The sequence below is a fragment of the Ovis canadensis genome, chromosome 4, assembly GCF_042477335.2.
Source record: "Ovis canadensis isolate MfBH-ARS-UI-01 breed Bighorn chromosome 4, ARS-UI_OviCan_v2, whole genome shotgun sequence".
Classification (NCBI taxonomy): domain Eukaryota; kingdom Metazoa; phylum Chordata; class Mammalia; order Artiodactyla; family Bovidae; genus Ovis; species Ovis canadensis.
In genome coordinates this window covers 118,091,477-118,115,220 of record NC_091248.1, presented here as the reverse complement: position 1 = coordinate 118,115,220, position 23,744 = coordinate 118,091,477, and the positions used below count along the sequence as shown (strand labels likewise).

Sequence of the window (23,744 nt, the reverse complement as noted above, 5' to 3'; positions counted from 1 at the left end):
TTGCCTCGCTGGGGAATCTTAGCACATCAAAAGATGTTGAGAAAGCCAAGACTCACCTAGAGTCTGAATTAATCACTTTGTCAAGCACAACAAAGGCTGTCTGGCTTTGCTAATAATCCCAAATGGGGTAGCAACCCTCCGTGAAATAAGGAAACGATGGTGTCTTTAATTAATGTTTCAAAGAGCTCAGACTTGCTCTTTTACTCCCTTGATTTTTATGAGAACATGGAGAAATATGTGCAGAACCAGCATGCTCCAGACTTCTCAAGCGCAGGGAGGGCAGGCGACCTGGCTTCATTCGAGTTCATGGAAGAAGATCCGAGGGCTTCAGTGGACCACAAGGTCAGCGTGTGCATCTGTGGCGGGGTCAGAGGAAATCAGTCCCAGGGTTGCCTCCGCGGGCAGTCCCGCAGACCTAGTACTTCCCCTGCCCCGGGCTTGGCCCCTGAACACTGCCCTCCTTTCCCAGCATTGCTGCCTCCGCCTTTCCGGACAGCGCCTCCGAACCCAGCCACCCTCCAGCTGCCTTTCTGGTCTACGTCATCTCTCACAAGGCTCTTCACAGGCGGCTGAAGACTCCCAGCCTCTGGACAGATCCTCACTCCCCCTCGCCCCCTCCTCCCTCCACTTCCCAGAGCACCCAGCCGAGGTCATATGGGGCAGGTCAGCGCCCTGGGGGTCAACACGTCCAGAATGGGAGGCTGGGCATGGTGGAGTGCTGGTGTGAGCCCAGCTGCGTGGTTGTCTTTAAAAGGACTTTGACAACCTTAAGACTGCTTGGAAAGCCAATGGGGTCTGGAAGTGGCTCAGCTCAGGTCGGTGATGCTAAGAGATTGTGGGCACCATCCAGAGAGTAAGACATGTCTGACCCCCAGAGACTGTATCCTATGGAAAACAAATAGGGAGGAGTGTGGGGAGGTTTCCCTTGGACTTGGGAAAGCCCTGCTGACCGCCTTCGGTATACTTCTATCTTACCTAATAGCTCCCTGTGGCTTCTAAACTGTGCCATTTGGAAAGCATTTTTATTCATTTATTTGTACTTTTTTGCTTCACTCTGTCTTCACTGCTGCGCAGGGGCTTTCTCTAGTTGCGACGAGCGGGCCTACGCTCTAGTTTGTGGCCTGCCGGCTTCTCATCGCCGTGGCTTCTCTGGTTGAGGAGCGCGAGCTCTAGGGTGCAGCCTTCAGTAGTTGTGACGCGCTGGCTTCGTTGCCCCATGGCATGTGGGATCTTCCTGCACCAGGGATCGAACCCACTTCCTCTGCATCGGCAGGCGGATTGTTCACCACTGGACTACCAGGGAAGTCCCTAAACTGTGCCATTTTTGACTCTTGCCGTCAACCCTCATCTGCCCTCAGTCACCATGGACTGTCAGTTCTACCTTCAAACCAGCTCTCTCGAGAACGCTCAGGGAGTTTTCTAACCACATGCCCGGTTTCAGGCCATCATTGTCTTTCCCCTGGGCATAGACTCTTCAGGGGAGTCCTGAACTGGCCTCCTCATCTGTTTCTTCCCTCATCCACCAATCTGCTGTTCATGCCAATGCCCGAAGAATCCTGCTAACAGGAAAACCATGTTGTAGATCGGTTCAGAATTCTTCACTGGCTCCCTGTCACTTTTAGACCAACTCTAAATCCTTTTAGTTGGGGCATAAGGCCTTTTATGATCTCACCCCAGCGTGACCTCTCAGGCTCGCTCCAGGTGACCTCTGTCCTCAAGCCATCTTTCACGACTAGGACATTTCTAGTTATGGACATTTCTTTCCAGGCTCTTACCCAGGCTCTTTGCCAGGGCCAGGACTAAGGTGACACAACAGAGGCATTTAGGATACAAAACTAAAGGAGGCGCTCAGTCCCAAGGGTGTGCAGATGCTGACCCTGCTCTCACAGGGCCCTGAGAGTGAGTGCCCCCTTAAATCTGTGTCCCAGGTACCTGTTTATCTCACCCTGGTCCCAGCACACTCTTCTCCGCCTGGTATACCCATCTTCTTTCTCCACCTAGCAAGTCCTGAATTCTTCAACTCTCTCCTTGAGGGCTGCCTCCTCCAGGAGCTGACCCAGACTATCCTGGGCACACGGAAACATTGTCCTTGGCCCCTGGCTCCCTTGTGGTAGAGGGATTGTAGACCGAGAGCCGAAGAACTCAGCGTATTGTTTGTAGGAATATAATCCTGCCTAAGGTCATTATTTACTGTACCTGGTTCTGTTTCCATCATGTGGACTTAGTCATCTGTAGTTAATCCTTTTGTTTTCATGAAGTCCTTGAAGAACCCTTTGCATATTGTGAAAGAGAGACATCTGCCTGGCGTGAACCCCAACAGACAATGACATTTGAGCCCAGAGAGGGCAGAGGGAGCTACTTTTGCCTCCATATCCTGCATAATAATCGCCAACAGTTACAGACTATTTCCCAGGGGCCAGGAGCCATTCTAAGTGCTTCATACATCAACTCATTTATTCCTCTCCATACTCTGTGTTGGAGGTGCTATTATGATCATCATTTTGCAGATGGGAAAAGCGAGGCTCAGAGAGATTAAGTCATTCACCCAAGGCTGCACAGCTAGGAAGAAGTGGAGCTGACATATAAACCCAGGCTATCTGGCTCTGAGCCTGTGACCTTAGCTAGCAGCCTCAGTCTCTCATTTTGGATTTGCAGAGCAGCAAATTGCCTAGAGCTCAACCTTTTGACAAGACAGGGGCTACGGGAAGCTTTGCTCACTTCTATGGAGTAAGGACTCTGACTTCCTGGTAAAAAGCAGATGCTATTCAGAGGATCCTGTTATCCCTTGAATTTCAAGTGATTGCCACTGAGTCAGCAGGGCTTCAAGACTTGAGACAAAGGTTAATTCAAAGGGGAGACCTGGCCTGTGCAAAGAATAGAGGAGCTGTTTTCTGATCCACTGAGTTTTCATATTCATGAGTAATCACAGGTGGGATAAGGAGCAGTGGGTACTTTTACTAGGTGTAAAGAATGACTCTAAGCTCTTTTATAATGAGCTTAGTAAGCATTCAGAAAACATTTGCCAATTGGATGTGAGGTATGTCTTTATAAACCCAGGGAATATCTTTAACTTTCTATTGTACTGTGACCTGCCCAACAGCCTGGAACAGGCCTAGGAAACTTAATTCTGCCTCCCAGCTTGGCAGACAACTTAAAGAGCTATGGCCATCAAAATAACAAAAGAATATTGTGAGTGTTTCAAAAATATTTATAATCCCATTGCGTTTTATTTGTTACTGGAATCTGCAGATCTTTGTATTGACCTAATTCTAGACAAATTCACTCATTGGTCTTTGATCACCTCAAGGCTACAGTGATCAACTAAAGGTCCAACTGGGAATTGTGTAACATTATGTCAGAAGGCGATACTCTAGTCTAAGATCACCAAGATAGTGCCTTCTGCTCAGTGATGTGGTTGGTTCTGGCTCTTATCTGCCCTGGGTTCTGGACCAGAGGCACAGACCCACAGAACCTTCCTGCTCATCTCCATGTCCAACCCATCTGGGTCTGACCTCTTCTCTGCCCCTTTTGTTTTAGTCTCCCATTGCAGTCCCTGGTCTCAGCCCTGGCTCATCCTGGCCATTCTTATCTCATCACCTGTATTGGTTATCTAATGCTGTGTAACAAATTAGCCCCAACACCTAAGTGGCTTAAAACAGCAAACATTTATCATCTTACACAGTTTCCAGAAACCTGGGAGTGTGTTACCCGGGCAGTTGAGGGTGAGGGTTTTTCGTAAGGGTAAGTCAAGCTGTCAGCTGAGACTGCAGTGATCTAAAGTTTGCCTGGGCCTGGAGAATCACAGTCATGTCCCCTTACGTAGCTGTTGGCAGGCTTCATCTTGTGGGCCCTTCATCAGGCTGCCCAATGTGGCAGCTGGCTTCCCTGCAAGCAAGAAACCCAGGGGAGAGAGCCCATGATGGAAGCCTCAAACTTTCATAACCTAATTTGATAAAAATATATTCCTTCTTTTTGGACTTTTTGAGCTGAGTGCTAAACCTTGTGAAGCCTGTAAGCCATTTCCTTCTATGATGAGATGGAGTTGTTCCGTTCTTCACTCCATAAAGATGCTTTTAGTGAGAGCCCTGAGCGAGATGCCATGGTACATCCCCAAAGGAATAGATATCCACTTGGCTTTTACCAAAAGAGTAAAATCAGGAAAACTTCACCCCGAGGTGAAAACCAATGGCTAATAGCAGCTAACATTTACTAAACACGTGCTATGGGCCAGGCATTGTACCAAACACTTTATAAACGTGGTAGCCTTTAATCTCCACCAACATCCTTGTTATGTCCATCATAAAGATGGGGAAACTGAGACTTTGAGCCCACTGGTCAGTGGCCAGCCTGCAGCCCAATCCTAGTCTGTCTGACCAAAGGGCCTGAGCCTCTAGCCAGGCCTTTGACTGGTCTGTTCTGGATCAGCAAGACCAATGAGGGGAAGGAGACCACAGTCATCTCCTAGGGCTACCATAACACAGTACCACAAACTGGGGACTTACAACAACAGACTTTTACTCTCTCCCAGTTCTGGAGGTTGGAAGTCTGAAGTCAAGATGTCGGCAGGGCCTTGCCCACCCTGAGGCTCTAAGGGAAGCCCCTCCCTGGCTCTTCCTCACCTCTGGGGGTTGTTAGCAATCCTTGGGGTTGCTGTGCAGATATATCACTCCAGTCTCTGCCTCCATCCTCACATGGCATTCTCCCCGTGTGTCTGTACAGTCACATCACCTCCCCTCTGTGTGTCTCTGTGTCCAGATCCCCTCGTAAAAGGACATCAGTCTTGGATTAGGACTCATTAGTATTCAACTTGATTGCCTCTATAAAGACACTGTCTCCAATAAAGGCCTTATTCGGAAGTGCCAAGTGACTGTGAATGTGGGGAGGGCGGGGGAACACTAACACCACTCAATCCAGTATAAAGCCCATCAGAGCTGTCACCAGCCATGGAAGAGGCCAACACGTGGGTAGGTGGATGGGGACAGGTCTTTTCGTCCATCCTGGAGTCAGAGGAGGTGACATAGAAAGAAACTGACTCTCACGAAAGAAAATGCTAATTCAAAAACATTTTTTTCCTGGTTCACTGAATGTTGGGCTTTGGTTTGTTTGTGTGTGTGGTGTGTGTGTGTGTGTGTGTGTGTGTGTGTGTGTGTTTATGGGGATTTTTGTCTATTGGGGACTTTTTGGTCTTATTATTAGTATGCTAACTAATCTATATTTTAGTTGTTTGAGTCAGCATACCCTTTTTATAGGAAAAAAAGGAAATGAAATTGATGGCTGATTTTGGATTGCAAGAGCACCTCCCTGTTGAGACTTACCAATAACTTCCTAGAGCAGAACGTGCAAAAGCGCGTGACAGGGAGGAGCATGCCTCTTTTGATCTTTCAGAGCCCAAGTTCAGTTCACATTGTCTCACAGGCCTTGTGATGCTGAGACACACCCTTTCTCCTTTCAGCCTCTAGCCAGCATCACAGGAAATTTTCTGGAAGGGCAAGTGATCATCCTAAAACATTTTTTTTTCTTTAATAACTCAGTAGGGCCCCAGCATCCATGAGAATATTTATAGTAATTCTGGAGCTGTTTATGTTTCCAGCTGTAGCCATGTCTTGGCATAATGTCTTACATAAATGTATTGCCACGTATAAAACAATGAATTTGTCCCAAACAATGGAGCTCACAGTCTACAAGGATGTCCCCTGGTTGTTATAGTTCAGGGTATAGTGAACACAGCAGACTTTCAGCTTTCAGGCTTCCAGAGTACTTCAGAAATGTTCCCCTTCAATCCTGCTTTTTCAAACTCAAGTTGGATCCTCTATGTAGTAGCTACTCTCTTCCCCACCCCATCCCTGAATCAGTATTTACCCTTCTCAGGGTGAGCTGTGGCTCCATCACTGGTCAGTTCCTGATCTCCATCGCTTATTCAGCTAGAAATTCTTGGGTTCACCCCCAGGCTCAGTCAAGGTCCAAGCTGAGCCCCCGCACTGGGCGCACGACCCTGCTTCAGCCCTCCCGGAGCTAGCTCCTCACAGCCAAGACCTACTGTGACTCACCACCTTGGAGTTTTGTCGAACTCCCCATCCGTTTCTGTTCTTTTTCCAGAAAACATCACTGGTGTCGTTTACAATAAAAATCCAAACTTCCATTAGCTTTACGTTTTTGTTTTGCTTGCTCTTCGTTTGTTTTTATCTTTGTTTCTTCTTTTGTTGTGTCTGCTCACTCGTGTCCTCTTTCTCCTTTGTCAGAGGTCAGAATCCACATGGGTGATCTTTGGGCATGTGGTGGACTGAGTCATTCCTCCTGATTCATCACGCTCCTCCCCCCCTTATCAAAATTCTACATCATCAGGGAAAATATTGATTCTCTGAAGTATCAATACCTCCCACTTCAGTGGAGTCTTCTTCCTCACCTCATTCATGTTAGGCTTTCACATGTGATTTGCTTTAACCAAAGAATATAGGCAGAAGTGACATTCAGCCACTTTAAGGCTGAGCCCTGAAGAGACATTGCTTATTTCCTCTAGCATTATTTTTTTTTTTGCCATGTCACATGGGTTATGGGATCTTAGTTCCCCAACCAAGGATTGAACCCCTGCAGTGGAAGTGTAAAGTCCTAACCACTGGACCACCAGGGAATTTCCTCCTCTTGTGTTTCTTGCATTCCTATGATCTACCAGAAGTAGAACTTTCCTGAAGTATCCTCTTCAGCCTGTGCCCCATTACAAACCCATGTGGAGCAGATATGAACCCCACCCACAACCTGGAACATAGCTCCCCCACCCAACACTGGGACCATGAGAAAAATTAATGTTGTTTGCCAATGGGTTTGGTGTGGTTTGTTACACAATGTTGTTGCAGCACTAGCTGACTGATAGAGGTCAATTCATGTCACTTCTCTTGATCTTCATTTCCTCATCTGTAAAATGAAGCCATTAGACCGTATTCAAGGTGCTCAGGCTTTTCTGCACAGCTATGCAACTGAGACTCCTATTGTGAACCCAAGAGTAAGGGACTAAGCATATCAGAGTCAAATACTGCAAAGCGCTGAAGAAAGGCAAGGACTGGGAAATGAGAACTCTGTTTAGGAACCAAGGAGTTAGTGGTAGCCTTGGAGAGAGTCCTTTCAGTGGTCAATGGAGCAGAAGCCCCATTGCAGGGCTGAGGGTAAATGGGAAGTGAGAAAGCGAGGAGTGTGGGGTCTTCTCTGGAAAGAGAAGGGTGGGATGGAGCGGAGGTGGGGATGGAATCGATGGTCCAAGAAGAGGTGGTTGTTGGTTGGCTGGCTTACTTGCATGCTTTAAGATGGGAGGGAATTGAACTTGCAAAAATACATTTCTAGTGTCATAATAAAGGCAAAATGAAGGCCAGATCTTGGACCAGAGTATGCAGAAAAGCAGAGGTCTGGTCTATGAGAGAGACTAGAGTGAGAACTTACCAGGATTTATTTGCTAGGCATCATTTCCATGTCAAGCTCTCAAACCCAAGGACAAGGCAAGCGTCAACCAGTGAAACAAAGGCCGAATGAAAGATGTTGTATTGGTCAAAAGTTCATTTGGGTTTTTCAGTAAAATGTTACAGAAAAGTGCAAATGAACTTTTTTTGGCTAACCCAACAGACTTGTGCTGTTATTGCTCAAATCAGAGGATAAATGTAAATGTTGTCATGGGAAAATATGAAAATTTTCTGAAAAGCAAATTGAGTTTAAAGCTTCATTTATAGAGCACTTTTCAAGAAACAGATTTTTTTTTTTTTAAAGTTTAAAAATCTACAAGTGAAAGTGTTAGCCAGGTCAACTCTTTGTGACTTTATAGACTGTAGTCCACCAGGCTCCTCTGTCCATGGAATTCTCTAGGCAAGAATACTGGAGTGAGTAGCCACACCCTCCTCCAAGGGATCTTTCCAACCCAGGGATTGAACCCGTGTCTCTTAGGTCTCCTGCACTGGCAGTGGTTCTTTACCACTGGCGCCACCTGGCTAATTCTGGCAGTGAATTCTCTGAAGTATGCAGTAAAGTGAAAGTGAAGTCACTCAGTCGTGTCCGACTCTTTGCGACCCCATGGGCAGTAGCCTGCACCAGGCTCCTCCATCCATGGGATTTTCTAGGCAAGAGTACTGGAGTGGGTTGCCATTTCCTTCTCCATGGAATTTTCCCGACCCAGGGATTGAACCCAGGTCTCCCGCATTGTAGATGGATGCTTTACCATCTGAGCCACCAGGGAAGTAGTGCTTTGTAAACACAAACAACTAATCCACATCTTCCTGTGTTCTGTTTGCTAAGTTTGGGGTCATTCATTTAACACATGCTGACTAATATTAACGTTCCCAGTGGTAAAGAATCCACCTGCCAAGCAGGAGATCCTGGTTTGATCCCTGGGTCGGGAAGATCCTCTGGAGGAGGGAATGGCAGCCCACTCCAGTATTCTTGCCTGGAGAATTCTAAGGACAGAGGATCCTGGTGGGCTACAGTCCATGGGGTTGCAAGAGTTTGACATGATTTAGCAACTAAACAGCAGCAACAATAGCTAACACTTACTGAACACTAACTGTGCCCAGCACTGCTCCAAGTCTACTCAAATAATCCTTCCAACGTGCTATGAGGTGAGTACTGTTATTATCCCTAGTTAACAGTGGGGGAATCCGAGGCACAGTGACCTTACCAACTTCCTTAAGATCACGAAGCTAACCAAGACTTGAACCCAGGCAATCAGATTTCAAAGTCCAAGCTCTGGGACATTACATACATGGGGGAAAGGCAGCCAAGAGTGAAGTATTTTTAGTGTGTTTTTAAAAGCAGTGTTGATGAACTAACATCAGTGAAAGTGCTTGAGAATAGTTTATTTTCCTAAAGAGGTTCAAAAGTCACCTTTGCAGTAAGATTTTGTTTCACAATCCTTCCTTCATACACTGTACAGAGATGAACTTCAACCCACAGCGCAGTGACACGTGAATTATAAAGATGAAATCCTTCACTGAGATCCAGAGTTCAATGCAGTGAAATTCTGTTATATAACAAGTGAGGGTGGCAGCTTGGTTGCAGTGATATGCATTTAGAAATAAATGGAAATTCTCTATGAGGATATTCATAGCTGCAAAGAACAACTTGAATTTGTGTCTATATATGCCAAGCATGTGCCACACAAAATCCTATATATTGTCCCTCTTAATTCAACTTTGTCGGCAAATAACTGTTTATTACCCAAAAGAAATGTACAAGCACAGTGCTGGGCACTTAAGATCCAGTCCTGCTTACCTTCTAACAGGGGAGCCAGGGAAGTGGTTTGAGAGAGAGAAGGCACCAGATGTAGTGGGGCAAAGATCACAGGGATACAGGGCTCTCACCAGAATGAAGGAATCAAGAGCATCCCAGGAGAGGGGAGGAAATGAATGGCCTCCAACACGGTGTGTGGACGGAATGGAGGGACCAGAGAGCAAAGCGGCAGGTGAAGAGGGGACCAGGTGGGACAGGCCTCCTGTGCCAGCCAAGGAGACCAATTCTGCACGCAGAGAGGGCCGTGGGAGGGCTTTCTGCCCCAGCGGTGAGAGGCTGGTTGTTCTTCGGTCTGCAGATGTGAAGGACAATTTTGAGGGGCACAAGACAGGAGGCAGGGAAACAAGATGGGTGCTTATTTCCAGATGCTCTTGAAATCCACAACTCCAGGAGTAGAAGAGCAGATACAGGGAAAAGAATGATTCAAGGACCACTTAGGAAACAAGACTGGGTTGACTATCCAGGTGAGGGAGAGCTGGCCTGGGGGTTTGGGTGGAGAAGATGCCATATTTGGAGAGCCTTGGACAGTCAGCTCTCTCTTATCAGTGAAAAATCTGGCAAGGATGGAGTACCCAAAGATGGATGTACCCAAGCTCCTCTAGGGGAAAAGTGTACCTGCCCTCAACTAGAAAGGCCTTGCTGACTCACACTGTGCCATATTTCTCCTGAGAACTGCCGAATTACCTCCTTCTATCGTCCCTTATATCATGAGACGATGCTACCAAGTTCAGTCACTCTCTGTGTACAGATAGCACTCAAACCATCTAATGTATAGATGACTATCCTTCACAATGCTTACAGCCTGGGGTTCCCAGATGCCTATTGATTTGTAGAGATAGGAAGAGGGTACATGAGATATTTTCAACATTTCAAAGAGCCTCAATGGAAATTGTGCCTCTATTGACAATCAGATTGTGCAGGTTAACAAAAATGTCAAGTTTCTTTGCTTTGGAGTAGAATTATAACTGGGTATACGAATGCCGGTTAGTATATTGATCACTATACTCATTGGCAGGGTTTCCATCAGCCTGTCTTCAAGTAATTAAAATGAGAAAATAAATCAATCATTACATAAATACACATCGTTGTTTGGACAATAGAACTCGAGACCTTTGGGGAAATAATATAAACAGAGATGCTGGTGAAGAGTTTAGATAGCGTTGCTTTGAACTATGGGGATTAGCGGTTAATAAAACAGTGAAGGATGAAGGGTTTGTCCTTTATGCCTCTCCTGGAGGCTGGACCTCCCCTCCCCGACACTGTGGTCAGGATACCCGCACAGCGGGTGTTCTGTGCTGCCCACATACCTCATCTTCTAAATGGCTGGGTCCTGCCTTCTATCCCATCTCCTACTTTTGCATCAGAGCTTTGCTTCTCTATTTCTAATGTGATAATTACTTTATCTGAGTTCACAGTCATGTGATCCATAGCCCATCAATGAGGCAGAACAAGCACACAGCCTGGAAAGCCTTCAGCAGTCAGTGAGCGTATGAACAAAGAAGGAATTTACTCTTTCAATGACGCGTGTGCAAGGCATTGTGCCAGATGTTGAGGTCATGCTGCCACTAGTGTATCCATCAGAGCACACACAGATGCTCACACACACACACACACACACACACACACACACACACACATGACAGCGATCATTTAGAAGCCATGCCATGCGTGTGGTCATTAAAGTTTACTGAGCAGCTCCTCTGCACAAGGCACTCATGGGTTTAAGATTCATCCCGTGCCCTCAGGGCCTTATCATCAGGCCAGGAAACAGGACACAGGCGAGAACGATAGAATAGTACAGCAAGTGCCAAGACCGCAGTAGAGACAGCAGAATTCAGAGGAAGCCAGGCCCGCTGAGGGTTGGACTGGCTAAGAGACCTTCAGGAAGGCAATGTTTAGACAAGGTTTTGAGGGATGGGTTGGATTTCCTTTAACAGAGAGGCAAGGCGTCGGGCAGCGGGGACTGAGATGTGCGGAGTGTGGCGAGAAGGGGCAGATCGTGTGTGGAGGAAGGCGATTCGGGAGGATCTTGGCATACCTCCCAGCTCAGAGGGCAGAGGCAGCCACGGAGTTTGGTGCCCCGTGCTGGCTCTTGCCGGGGGTCTGGGCGGAGCTTGCGAAACAGGGTTTTGGTTGAAGCCGCCATCAGTAGTGGTTAGCCTTGCCTTCATTCTCTGACACCATTTTCCCAGAAACCTTTGAGCCAAAAAAAGAGGGGGCCATCCTTTTTCTGGGGCCAAGCTCAGGAACTGCCGTGTGCTGAGGTGAAAGCTAACACGTCTTTGTGAGACCACCTGGGGCCTTAAGGTGGCTCTGCAGGGTCACCCAGCTCTCGACTCTTTCCGGGATGGGGTGGGGGTGGGGACTGTGAGACAGCAGGGCTCCGGGGGTCCCCCCTCTCAGCTGATGCGCCTCCTGTCCCCCAGCCCCCAGGCACTGTGCAGCATCACGTATTTCTGGCAAACCAGGGGCAAGGTGGCCCTTCCTCGCTGAAGTGCCAATCCATTACCTGCATGATACCTGCCCCCATCCCCGCTCTCCCCAAAGCCTCGCCCTCTTGTGGAGATGTGTGTCATTTTGGCCAGCAGAAACAAGTCCCTGGACACAGCTCAGGTTCCCAAAGGTGAGGCCCTTGCCTTCAAAGGCAAACGGCAGCCTGTGTGGTTGGTTGTGATCATGATGTTTGGGGGTGAAGGGGAGGGTCCGTGCAGTAGTTTTATTTCTGGAAGAACCACTGCCCTCCCAGGGGGGAGCAGCAAACAGCTCAGTAAGGCACAAACACAAATCAGATGGTCTGCTTTAGTTCATAGAGTAAATGAGCTGCTTCTTTCATCTCTGCCCAAAGAGCCAATGCTACCAATTCCAGAAGCCTGAATTCCTTACAAGATAAAAGGAGGTATGACCATAAGTGTTAAAATGATTGCTGCTGTTGTCTTTAAAGTGAAACTAAGCTTGACTAAGAGCAACTCATATGTCCAATGAGTATGGCCCAACAGAATCCCCCGGCTTCCAGAAATGGCTCATAAACTTCTCGGTAAAGGACAGCAAGCCTTATTATTTTATAATCACATTTTGCTTGGGATTAAAAATAATATTACCCAGTCTAATCGCCTAGTTGCCAAAATGTGAGCTGTTTTTTAAAAAATCAATCCATTCTCAACAAAGACAATGATTTGCGCCTTGAGGGTGGTCGAAAGACTGCATTCACGCACCGAGGACTGTTTTCAGAGAAAAGTGCTGAGAATGTGTCTTCTGATATGGCAGATCCACCATAGGTTTCAGCCTATCAGGAAAATGCCTTTGAAGGTCATAAAATTCATTTGGCTGTATAAGTTCTGGTGCGTATGCTAAAATAATCAGTCACGTTACTTTATAGTCACACCTCGTCCTCTCGTTCAGGAAAATCAATAAAGCAAGAAGAAGGCTGGGGATATTGTGCACAACTATTTAAAAGAGAGAAAACAAAAAATAATATTCTGTGAAAATGGTCCTCAAGGAAATACAGACCTAGTTTTCATAAGCAGGCTCAATTTTATCTCCAAGCTCATCACTGAATTATTAAACTGAAGTACCCATCATATCCTAGACAAAAGCACAAAAAAATAAGGAAACAGCAGGCATCCTTTTCTATGATGCTCTAGGGCACCAGAAATTATCCACGGCCTCTAAAATGTATTTCTCAAATGTGTCCATTATTCACACTCTGAGTGGTCTGTTCCACCAAATGTTACAAAGCCCAATGTCACCCTCACTTCTGACACCATCCCACCTGAAGTGTCCACCCTCCTCTTCTCTGCTAGTCCTTCCCTGCATCTCAAGATCCAGCTCAATACCTTCCTGCTTCCCAAAGCCACCTGTGCCTGGCTGGTGACCCAGAAAGGCTGAAGGAATAAGACAGGAAGATGAGACGCAAGAATCATGCATGAAGCTACAAGGAGGCCCCCGAAAGCTGCCTCCTGAGCGTATTTCCTGAGCCCTGGGACACTCAGCACCATAAGAACTGCCAAGGAGGAAGAGTAGGGTGTCCAGGCAGGAGAGGGAGCAGTCCCCAGTGGACCCCTTGGGTCTTATCCAACTTGTTTCTCACCAGCACCAGTAGCAGCTAGATCCAGTACAGATCAGCCCAAGCAAGACCGTCAGCAGATGAAGCAGTCATGGAGTAAATCTAGAAGATACTGGGTGGCCTTTCATTTTGTCCATTGTTTCCTTTGCTATGTACAAGATTTTAGTTTGATGTAGTCCCACTAGCTTATTTGTGATGTCGTTGCCTGTGTTTTTAGTGTCACAGCCAAAAAAATCATTGCCAAGACCAATGTCAAGGGGCTTTTTTCTCTCTGTTTTCTTCTAGGAGTTTTTCAGTTGCAGGTCTTACATTTAAGTTGTTAATCTGATTTGGGTTTATTTTTATTTATGGTTGCTGCTGTTGCTGCTAAGTTGCTTCAGTCATGTCCGACTCTGTGCGACCCCATAGACGGCAGCCACCAGGCTCCCCCGTCCCTGGGATTCTCCGGGCAAGAACACTGTGTGGGTTGCCATTTCCTTCTCCAATGCATGAAAGTGAAAAGTGAAAGTGAAGTCACTCAGTCGTGTTCAACTCTTAGCGACCCCATGGACTGCAGCCTACCATGGACCTTCTGCATCCATGGGATTTTCCAGGCAAGAGTACTGGAGTGGGTTGCCATTGCCTTCTCCTTATTTATGGTATAAAGGTCCAATTTCACTCTTTTGCATATGATTATCTAATTTTCCCAGCATCATTTATTAAAGAGACTATCTTTTCCCCATTGTCTATTTTGACTTCTTTGTCAAAATTAGTTGACTGTTTGTTTCTGGATATTTTATTCTATTCCATTGGCTTATGTGTCTGTTTTTATTCCAGAACCACAAGTTTTGACTATTATAGCTCTGTAATATAGTTTGAAATCAGGAATTGTGATGCCTCCAAACTTGTTCTTCTTCCTCAACAGTGACTTTACAAATCAGTCTTTTGTGGATCTATGCAAATTTTAAGATTTTTTTTCCTATTTCTGTGGAAAATGCCATTGGAATTTCGATAGGTATTACATTGACTCCATAGATCACTTTGGGTACTATGAACATTTTAACAATATTAATTCTTCCCGCATATAAACATGGAATTTTTTCCATGTATTTTGTGGCTTTTTCCATTTCTTTCATCAATGTCCTATTGATGAAATTTTCAGCGTACAGATCTTTTCACTTCCTTGATTAAAGTTATCCTTAAGTATTTCATTCTCTTTGATGCTATTGTCAGTGGGATTGATTTCTTTTTCAGAGTTTGTTGTCAGTCTGTAGAAATGCAACTGACTTTTTAGTGTTGATTTTGTATCCTGCAACTTTAATGAATTCATTCATTATTTCTGATGGGTTTTGGTTGCGGGGGGAGTCTAGGATATTGCATGTATGAGAGCACATGCTCTGCAAACAGGTAGTTTTACCTCTTCCTTTCTAATTTAGATATCAGTGTTCTCCTTTTCTTATCTAATTGCTCTGCTAGGATTTCTAGCATTATGCTGAATGACAAAAGTGGGCATTCTTGTCTTGTTCCTAACCTTAGAGAAAAGACTTTCAGCTTCTCACTCTTGAGTATGATGTTAGCTGTGAGTTAGTCCTGAACTATGGCCTTTATTGTGTTGGGGTACTTTCCTTCCTAATTTGTTGAGAGTTTTTATCATGAAAGGAAGTCAGATGTTGTCAAATGCATTTCCTGCATCTATTGAGATAATTGTAGATTAGCTGTTAATGTGGTGTATCTTCATTCTGTTAATGTGGTGTATCACGTTTATTGATTTGCATACATTGAACCAACTTGCGCCCTGGAAGCAGTGGTTTCTTTTCTTTTTTAAATATTTATTTGACTGTGCCAGGTCTTAGTTGAGGGATGTGGGATCTGTAGCTGCAGCATGTGAAATCTTTAGTTGTGGCACGCAGGATTTTTAGTTGCGGCATGCAAACTCTTATTTGTGGCATGTGGGATCTGGTTCCTTGATCGGGGATTAAACATGGGCCTTCTGCACTGGGAGCTCAGAGTCTTAGTACTGAACCACCAGGGAAGTCCCAGTGGTTTCTTTTAAATACGTCTGAAATTAGATTTAGATCTAGAATTAGAATCTAGTTTTTCTACATGTAAAGCAAGCTCTGTGAGAAAGAAACTTCCAGGTACAGACAGGGATGGACCTTTCATTGTCGTCTTGTCTTAATAATCACTATTCACAACTTAATTTAACCTGATCTTAGAATGAGACTTAGAATGAGAAAGCTGAGCACCAAAGAATTGATGCTTCTGAACTGTGGTATTGGAGAAGACTCTTGAGAGTCCCTTGGACAGCAAGGAAATCAAACTAGTCAATCCTAAAGGAAATCAGTCCTGAATATTCGTTGGAAGGGCTGATGCTGAAGCTGAAGCTCCAATCCTTTGGCCACCTGATGCGAAGAACTAACTCACTGGAACAGACCCTGATGCTGGGAAATATTGAAGGCAGGAAGGGAAGGGGATGACAAAAGATGAGATGACTGGATGGCATCACTGACTCTATGGGCATGAGTCTGAGCAAGCTCCGGGAGTTGGTGATGGACAGGGAAGCCTGGTGTGCTGCAGTCTGTGGGATCACAAAGACTCGGACACAACTGAGAGACTGAACTGAACTATACTGAGAATGAGACTTGATCAGAACCCTAACTTACCCTGTTTCCTATTTTAATGTCCATTTAGTTTATACTTCTGGGTCTCAGGCTCCTCAGACTTAAATGCAGCTTGGCATTAAGAGCCCTTCCACCTTCCCAAGACAATTCTTGTCTCTTTAGCCACTTATCGCAACAACCACAGTTTACTTTTCTCACTGCTTCATCAGCCAGGAAGTTTCCCGATTATTCCAAATTCTCCTGTATGTTCTACTCTGCTATTGGAGAGTACGTCTTGAAACCTCCATATTCAAAGCATAAGACTGCTTTCCTCTTCATTGCTACAGAGGAGGAATTCCCTACTCTTTTTAGCAAAACCTTTTTTGTTGTTGTTTTGCTCAGTAATTGATATTTGTTTTAAAAATATGGAAGATGCAGAAAGAGCAGAGGAAGAAAAAACCCCACAATCCTACCACTATGCCTCGTAACTCAGTTGGTAAAGAATCTTCCTGCAGTGCAGGAGACCCAGGTTTGATTCCTGGGTGGTAAAGATCCCCTGGTGAAGGAAATGGCAACCCACTCCAGTATTCTTGCCTGGAGAATCCTATGGACAGAGGAGCCTGACAGGCTACAGTCCATGGGATCGCAAGAATCATACACGACTTAGCAATTAAACCACCACCATTAATATTTGGGCTATTTCCTTACATTCTTTCTCTCACTTTCTTTTTTTTTTTTCCCCTGTACAGATGAATTTTTTTATTGTGATATAATTCACATGTCATAAAATTCATCCTGTTAAAGTATGTGATTCACTGGTTTTAGTATATTCACTGAGTTGTGCAACCATCAGCATTATCTAATTTCAGAACATTTTCATCACCCCCAAAAGAAACTCCACACCTACCAGCAACCACTCCCATCTCCCCTCCTCCAGCTCCTGACAACCACTAATCTACTTCCTGTTTGTATGGATGGGGCAAGTAAATTTGCACATTATTAAATAGGGAATCCTTACACTCTTTCTTAGGCCTTCCCTGATAGCTCAGCTGGTAAACAATCCACCTGAAATGCAGGAGACCCTGGTTCAGTTCCTGGGTTGGGAAGATCCACTAGAGAAGGGATAGGCTACCCACTCCAGTATTCCTGGTCTTCCCTTGTGGCTCAGCTGGTAAAGAATTTGCCCACATTGCAGGGGACCTGGGTTCGATCCCTGGGTTGAGAAGATCCATCCCCTGGAGAAGGGAAAGGCTACCCACTCCAGTATTCTGGCCTGGAGAATTCTATGGACTGTATAGTCCACGGGGTCACAAAGAGTCAGATATGACTGAGCAACTTTCACTTTCACTTCACTTTACACTCTTTCTTAATAAAGAAATCCTCATCTCACCAAAAGCTGCCAGCTCATAGGTGCTCTTCAAGGTTTAATTGCATTGTACTTTAGATTGCCTCTAGCACTATTCAACTCACACCACTTACTTCTTGGACATAAATCTCTTCCAAAAGTCAGGATTTCAAACAACTTTATACAGAAAAATGAGTTTTTAAGATGTTTTGTCACGTGTTTTGATCACAAGCTTCATGGGCTTCTTGCTAGTGTATCCTACATCCCCAGCTCCAACCCCCAGGGGAGTAGCCCTGATCCCCTTAGACCCCAGTGCACACTGTTCAGCCTCATAACTATCAATTTTAGTGACTGTCATCAAAAAAATTGTATCAAATACCATTTGGGGAAAAACTATCAAAATATACTATTATAGTCTCTTTTAAAATGAAATTGATTCTTTTCTCTTCTGCTTTCTAAATTCATACATCTACTTCTTCATGAAATGTTTAAGTAGATGCCACAGTCTTGCTCTGCAAGGTGAGTGGAGATCCAAAAACAGCACACCTGTTGGGGTCCAGTTAGAACATGGACCCCAAGCTTGGACCCCAAGCTGGTTCAGACGGAAAAGGCCATAGGAAAAGGATGATGCATGTAGGCAGAAGAATTCAGACTTGTATTGAGCTGTGACGCCTAAGGGAAGAGCCAGCAAGAAAATACCAGTGGAGATTAGAGCCAACATTCATTAGGCACCAACTGCATGCATGCATTGTGGAGGAGCGGGGGATAGAGGTGAGAACAACAAGAAAAGCCACAGTGAGTGGGACTGGTCAGTGCCGTGGGCAAGCAGAACATTCAGTGAGGAGGTGCCCCTGAGCCCCTTGAAGGAAAGAGGAGAGAAAGGGGATTCCACGCATGGAGAGCAGCAAGAACAGAGGCCTGGATGCGTGGAGCATGTGACCATTCATGGAACTGCCAAGCCCACAGGATGGAGTCAGGGTCTGGGGGATGAAGCTGCTGAAGGAGGCGGGAACCGAAGCCTACACCCCGGGGGCCGAGCTGACACATGTGGACTTCTTCACCTTGCCTGCATTAAACCAGACACTAGAATAGGCAAGTCATGGACAGAGGTTTCCAGAACTGCAGTGAGATACGGGACCTAGCCCCTGACTTGAATGAACCCCCAGGCTGGTGGACCGGCAAGAAGCGGTCCTCCCCGTGTTACCTTCCCAGAGTTGAGGCTCTTATCGCACGCTCTCCTGCTCCAGAGGCAGGCGGAACTCTTAACAGGAAAGACTAAGGATTTTAAACCTTCAAAACTGCACCCTGCACAAGACTTCCTTGGGGCCAGATGCTGTGAGGGTCTCTCTACCCCCAGCTCTCTCTGAGTGCCCTTCTCTTTCCCATATGCCTCTTGTTGAGAAAATGAAGCGGGAGGGAGGCCCTGCCTCATTCAAGCCAATGTCTGTTGCTCAGGAGTCTTGGGGATTCCCTGATAGCTCACTTGGTAAAGAATCTGCCTGCAATGCAAGAGACCCCAGTTTGATCCTTGGGTCAGGAAGATCCACTGGAGAAGGGATAGGCTACCCACTCCAGTATTCTTGGGCTTCCCTTGTGGCTCAGCTGGCAAAGAATCCACCTCAATGCAGGAGACCTGGGTTCGATCCCTGGGTTGGGAAGATCCCCTGGAGAAGGGCAAGGCCACCCACTCCAGTATTCTGGCCTGGAGGACTCCATGGACTGTATAGTTCAAGGGGTCACACGTGACTGAGCGACTTTCACTTGACTTTACTCAGGACTCCTGCCTGGAAAACGGGTGTTGAGAGCTCAGGGATGGTGACCCTGAGCTGATCCCGGGATAGACCCAGGATATAGGAACCACATCCACGGCCCCTCAAGGCTCCTCCTCTTCAGCATCATCCTCCCCAGACACCCAGCTCAGCCACAACCTTCACATCTCCCCCACCTTGGGCATCTGATCTAGACCTCTTGTTTTCTGACCTCGTACCAAGGCCTCCCGCCATGCCTGGCGCACATGAACAAATCGATAAATATCTTCACAAGAACAAATAGAAGTCGGCTCTGGCTTCCTGTTCACCACCTCTCCTTCATGCCTCTCTCTAATCTCAGTGTCTTTGACGCAGGTTATTAGCATGGCCCCAGAACAGATTATAAATGCACAACTGCCTTGCTGAACGCTATGGTGTTATTAGCCGTGACTCTGATCTACACTGATTAGAAACACCCAGTTACAGCAGCTTATCACTCAGGACACATGCCCCTTTATAGGAGAGGCACAGCATTAATGTATGCAGTTCACTCACCCATTCATCAGACATTTATCGGAGCCGTGCTGTATATATTAGGCACTGAGCTGGAAATTAAGACTATAGAAACTGGAAAGACCCAATAACGACAGAAACAAGGGAAGGGAAGTGAAGTGTGCAATAGAAACACGGATGCTGTGAGACCGTGGGGGCCTCAAACAGAACACACTTTGAGAATTACAGTCAGTGCACAACTGTTGATGAGAAATTAATATTAATAAGCATATTAATGAGAAAATTTAAATACACCTGAAGCACAAAAGACTTATTTCCCTCTGTGTTTAGGTCACATTAAATGATAGTTAATGATACTGGCTGATATCTACTAAGCACCCAGAACATATCAGGCACTGTGTTAAGTCCATCTCTGAGCAGAAACACACTGAGACGGATGGAAGGATGGAGCAGGGTCGGGGAGGGAGCGCACCACTTGCTCCTGGGTTTGCATGTGGCTGGTTTCAAGGCAAGATAAGCCACACTGAGAAAAGTTCAAAAGATAATTAAACCAGTTAGAAAGCAAAACAGCACTGGGACTGAAGCTGGGTTTCAGAGCCAATTTCCAAGAAGTAATTTCATCATCATAGAACATCAAACGTGAATTCCATTTTCAGCTATGCAAATTCCAAAAGAATAATACCTCACATTTGCATAATGCTTGATGCTTTTCAAAGTGCTTTCCCAGTTATTAATCGAGAGGAGGCTTTATTACTACCAGAAACGTAAATTGAAATTCTGTTCAAACTCAAACTCTCCATTATTTTTTCCACTTTCCCCTCAAAAACCAGAGCTGCCTAAATCCAGGTGCTTTTGATGGAGTGGGTAATTTTAATAACTTTCACTGACAAGGTGAATATGCATAAATGAAGCATATTGTGGGGCCTCACATCCAGTCTCTGATTAAGTCAGACTTCAGAAAACCTTCTGTTGAATTAACAAGATCACGGGGAGTTATTTCCAGTTTAAATTTGAGATCCTCCCAGGTCTCAGACTTGGTGGCACTGCACACACTACATTCATCCCTTTCTATCAAATATTAGAAAACAAGGAAATTAGTTCCACCTCTTTATCTTTAAGCCTACAGAAATCCCTTTGCAGTGACTTTCCCATGCACGTCGCCAGACCACATTGCCGGACAGCTCCTTTATCTTTTTTTTTTGTTGTTTGCTTTTAACGTCATCAGAACCAAGAGGCTGAATCTGCTGTAAATCCAGCCTGGGGAGATAGGATGGGGATGCAAGGAAATACTTCTGCCCAAACCTTGCCAATCTGTTGCTTTCTCCCTCTCTTTCAAAGTTAATCATGTGTAGCGTTCTCAGTCACTGAATCACCAGCCTTTCCTGACACCTCCATCACATGCATTAGAGCAAAAGATTAACCTGGCTGTTTGCTTTTAATTCTGAAGCTGTGTTAATACTCAACTCCCTGCAGATTAAAGGGGAAGAAAAACACACTCCCACAGACCCCACCCTGGTTCCAGCACGGCTCTGTGACTGCTGTTTCTGACAATGTCACCATGGTTGGGACATACTGGCTGCACTTACCATTTCAGGAGGGCCAAGAAGACCACGGACAGGGCCACCGTCACCATGGGGCCACTCACTTCCAGCCTGAAGAACCCTAAGACTTCCATTGTTCCTCAGAGACCCTAGAGGGGTGATACTGCCGAGGAAAGAGGAAGGCTGATCCCCCAGCTGTTACAGGAACCCACAGTCTGCAGACAGAAGACATAGGCAACCAAGAAAATATCCCAAGATATGGGTCCCCGAAGTGTACCCTTTCTCAGAAGTGTCTCCTTATAAAGAGGAAGGAAGAGGAGGGAAAAACAAAGGGTTTCATTGTGAGGCAATGAATCAGCAACTTTATTTTCTTGATGACTGTACTGCCAATAAACATTTACGCTAACTTCCCTGGGAAGAAGCAGCAGCAGACCTGACCCAGGGTCTGCTGGGAAAGAGAATGGCTGCAACCGTAGAATTCTATCGTGACAAGTACTCCTTAAAGAAAGAACACGCTTTAAAAAAAAATTAATTTGTTATTAAATGCTCATATGGGTCAGGAAACTGAATGTCCCAGAAAAATTCAAGGCCAGACATCAGACTGATGAAAAATGCCAGCTGCACTGAGGACATCCATCCCACTAAGGTCGTTTGGGATTCCCTAATAGTTTAATTGGTAGAGAATCCGCCTGCAATGCAGGAGACCCCGGTTCAATTCCTGGGTCAGGAAGATCCCCTGGAGAAGGGATAGGCTACCCACTCCAGTATTCTCAGGCTTCCCTTGTGGCTCAGCTGGTAAAGAATCTGCCTGCAATGTGGGAGACCTGGGTTGGGAAGATCCCTGGGTTTCCTGGAGAAGGGAAAGCTACCCACTTCTGTATTCTGGCCTGGAGAATTCCATGGACTGTAAAGTCCATGGGGTCACAAAGAGTCGGATACAACTGAGCAATTTGTGCTTTCACTTTTCAAGGTCATTTAGTCCATGGGGTCCCTTGGCCCCTAGGGGTTCAGTGGGGTCCCTGCTCGATGCCTAAGGATCTTGCCTCGTGTCAGCCCTCTCATCATGAGTTGGAGGATTTCTTAAATGCCTAAAAGTGTACCTGTAGGTTTGTATAAAGGCCCTTTGTTCTATCTCTGAGCTTATCTGACTAAGGTGGACTGGATTATTTTTTGCTTATTAATCAGCTGGTGACACCTTTAGTAACAGGAAGGGTGTATCAGAGAGGAAACCATTCACTCATCATGACAGTCTTTTGTTCATTCATCGTGGGTCGAGGGGCCAGGCTGTATGCTGAGTTTTCAGTGCCTGGAAAGTAGAAGCACTGGGCTCTGGAGAATTTTCTCTGGGGACAGACAGACAATAAACAAGTAGATAAATTGCATGTTGAGAACAGCATTGGGAAGGCCATGAACACAGGGCTGTGACTGGGAATAACTGGGATAACCCATTAGGAGAGTGTGGGGGGAAATCTGGGGAGGACAACTCAAAGCCAAGAGGCTCGGGTAAGGGGGAGACACCAGGTAAAGCGCCATGGGCAAAGCCTTCGGGCCAAAAGGTGACCAGATAAAGGCTGTCAGGTGAGAGCAAACTCCCCTTGTTGTGGGAACTGGAGAGAGGCCAGCGGGCCAGCTGGAGGAGCAGCTGGGAAAGGAGGAGACTCCGCAGAGGCCAGACAGCTCAGAGCCGCAGCAAGCAGCCAGGGCTTCATTTTATGTGCCACTTAGCAGTTTAGTGGGGTCATATTTCTGTTTGTAAGAGTTGTTCTGGCTGTGCGTGAAGAATTCATGGAAAGAGAAGCAGGGAGCCGCTTGGAAGATGATTTTGTTCGTCTTGAGAGGAGGCTGCTCAGACTAGAGTAGGGATGAGAGGAGGAGAGAAGTAGATGAGTTTGAAATCTATTCTGGGGACAGACTCTGCAGAATTTCCTGGTGAATTGGAGGAAGACAGAAGGGGAGCGAGGCGGCATGTCTGATCCCCATGTTCCTGACTTGAGGGAGAGCCCTTCACCGAGATGAAGAAGGCTAGGGAAAGATGGGGGTACTGTTGGGGTCAAAAGTTGGGTTTTGATGCTTTTGAGATGTCTGGGAGACACTGGAGTGGAGCTGTCAAGTCAGAGAGGAATCTCGGCTGCAGATACAAATAATAATCCTTAATACTGACAGTACCATTTATGGAGTACTTACTATGTGCTAGATACTAGTCTAAGAACATTCAGATATATTAGCTCACTTAATCCTCATAAGCTACTCTAGGAGGCAATGCTTATTATTAATCCCACTTTAGAGAAGTAGAAACTGAGGCATGGGAGGTATGACTCCAAAGCCCATACTCTTTATCAAAAGGTGATAGTCCATCATTCAAGGCACCAATATGCAAATGGTAGTTAAATCCAGATGCGCTGATGAGCGACAGCCCCGAATAAGAGAGTGAGCCATGCAAATACCAAATGGCTTCCTTCCAAGCATCTTCCCTATTCTCTAACAATTTGACCTGCCTGCTTGTTTTGCATCTCTACTCAGGTGTCCTCCAACGGCTACACCTATCTGGACCAGTGCCCCATGTCCCAGCCAAGCCCTTTGGGATGTCCTGTCCTCTCTCCGTACTCTATGTCTCTCGTCCCATGTGACCAGTACTGTGTGCGTGTATGCTCAGTCACTCAGTTGTGTCCGACTCTGCAACCCTGTGGACTGTAG

General features: G+C 46.0%; 1 protein-coding gene across 1 annotated transcript in view; it reads right to left on the bottom strand.

Annotated features, from left to right (window-relative positions):
* TBXAS1 (thromboxane A synthase 1) overlaps positions 1-21,441 on the bottom strand; it is a 169,833-nt gene extending 148,392 nt beyond the window's left edge. The window contains exon 1 of the mRNA XM_069588550.1: positions 21,096-21,441. Within this exon, the coding sequence (XP_069444651.1) occupies positions 21,096-21,184 (89 nt within the window). The 5' untranslated portion in view covers positions 21,185-21,441. The remainder of the gene's footprint in view (positions 1-21,095) is intronic.
* Between the last annotated feature and the right edge of the window lie 2,303 nt (positions 21,442-23,744).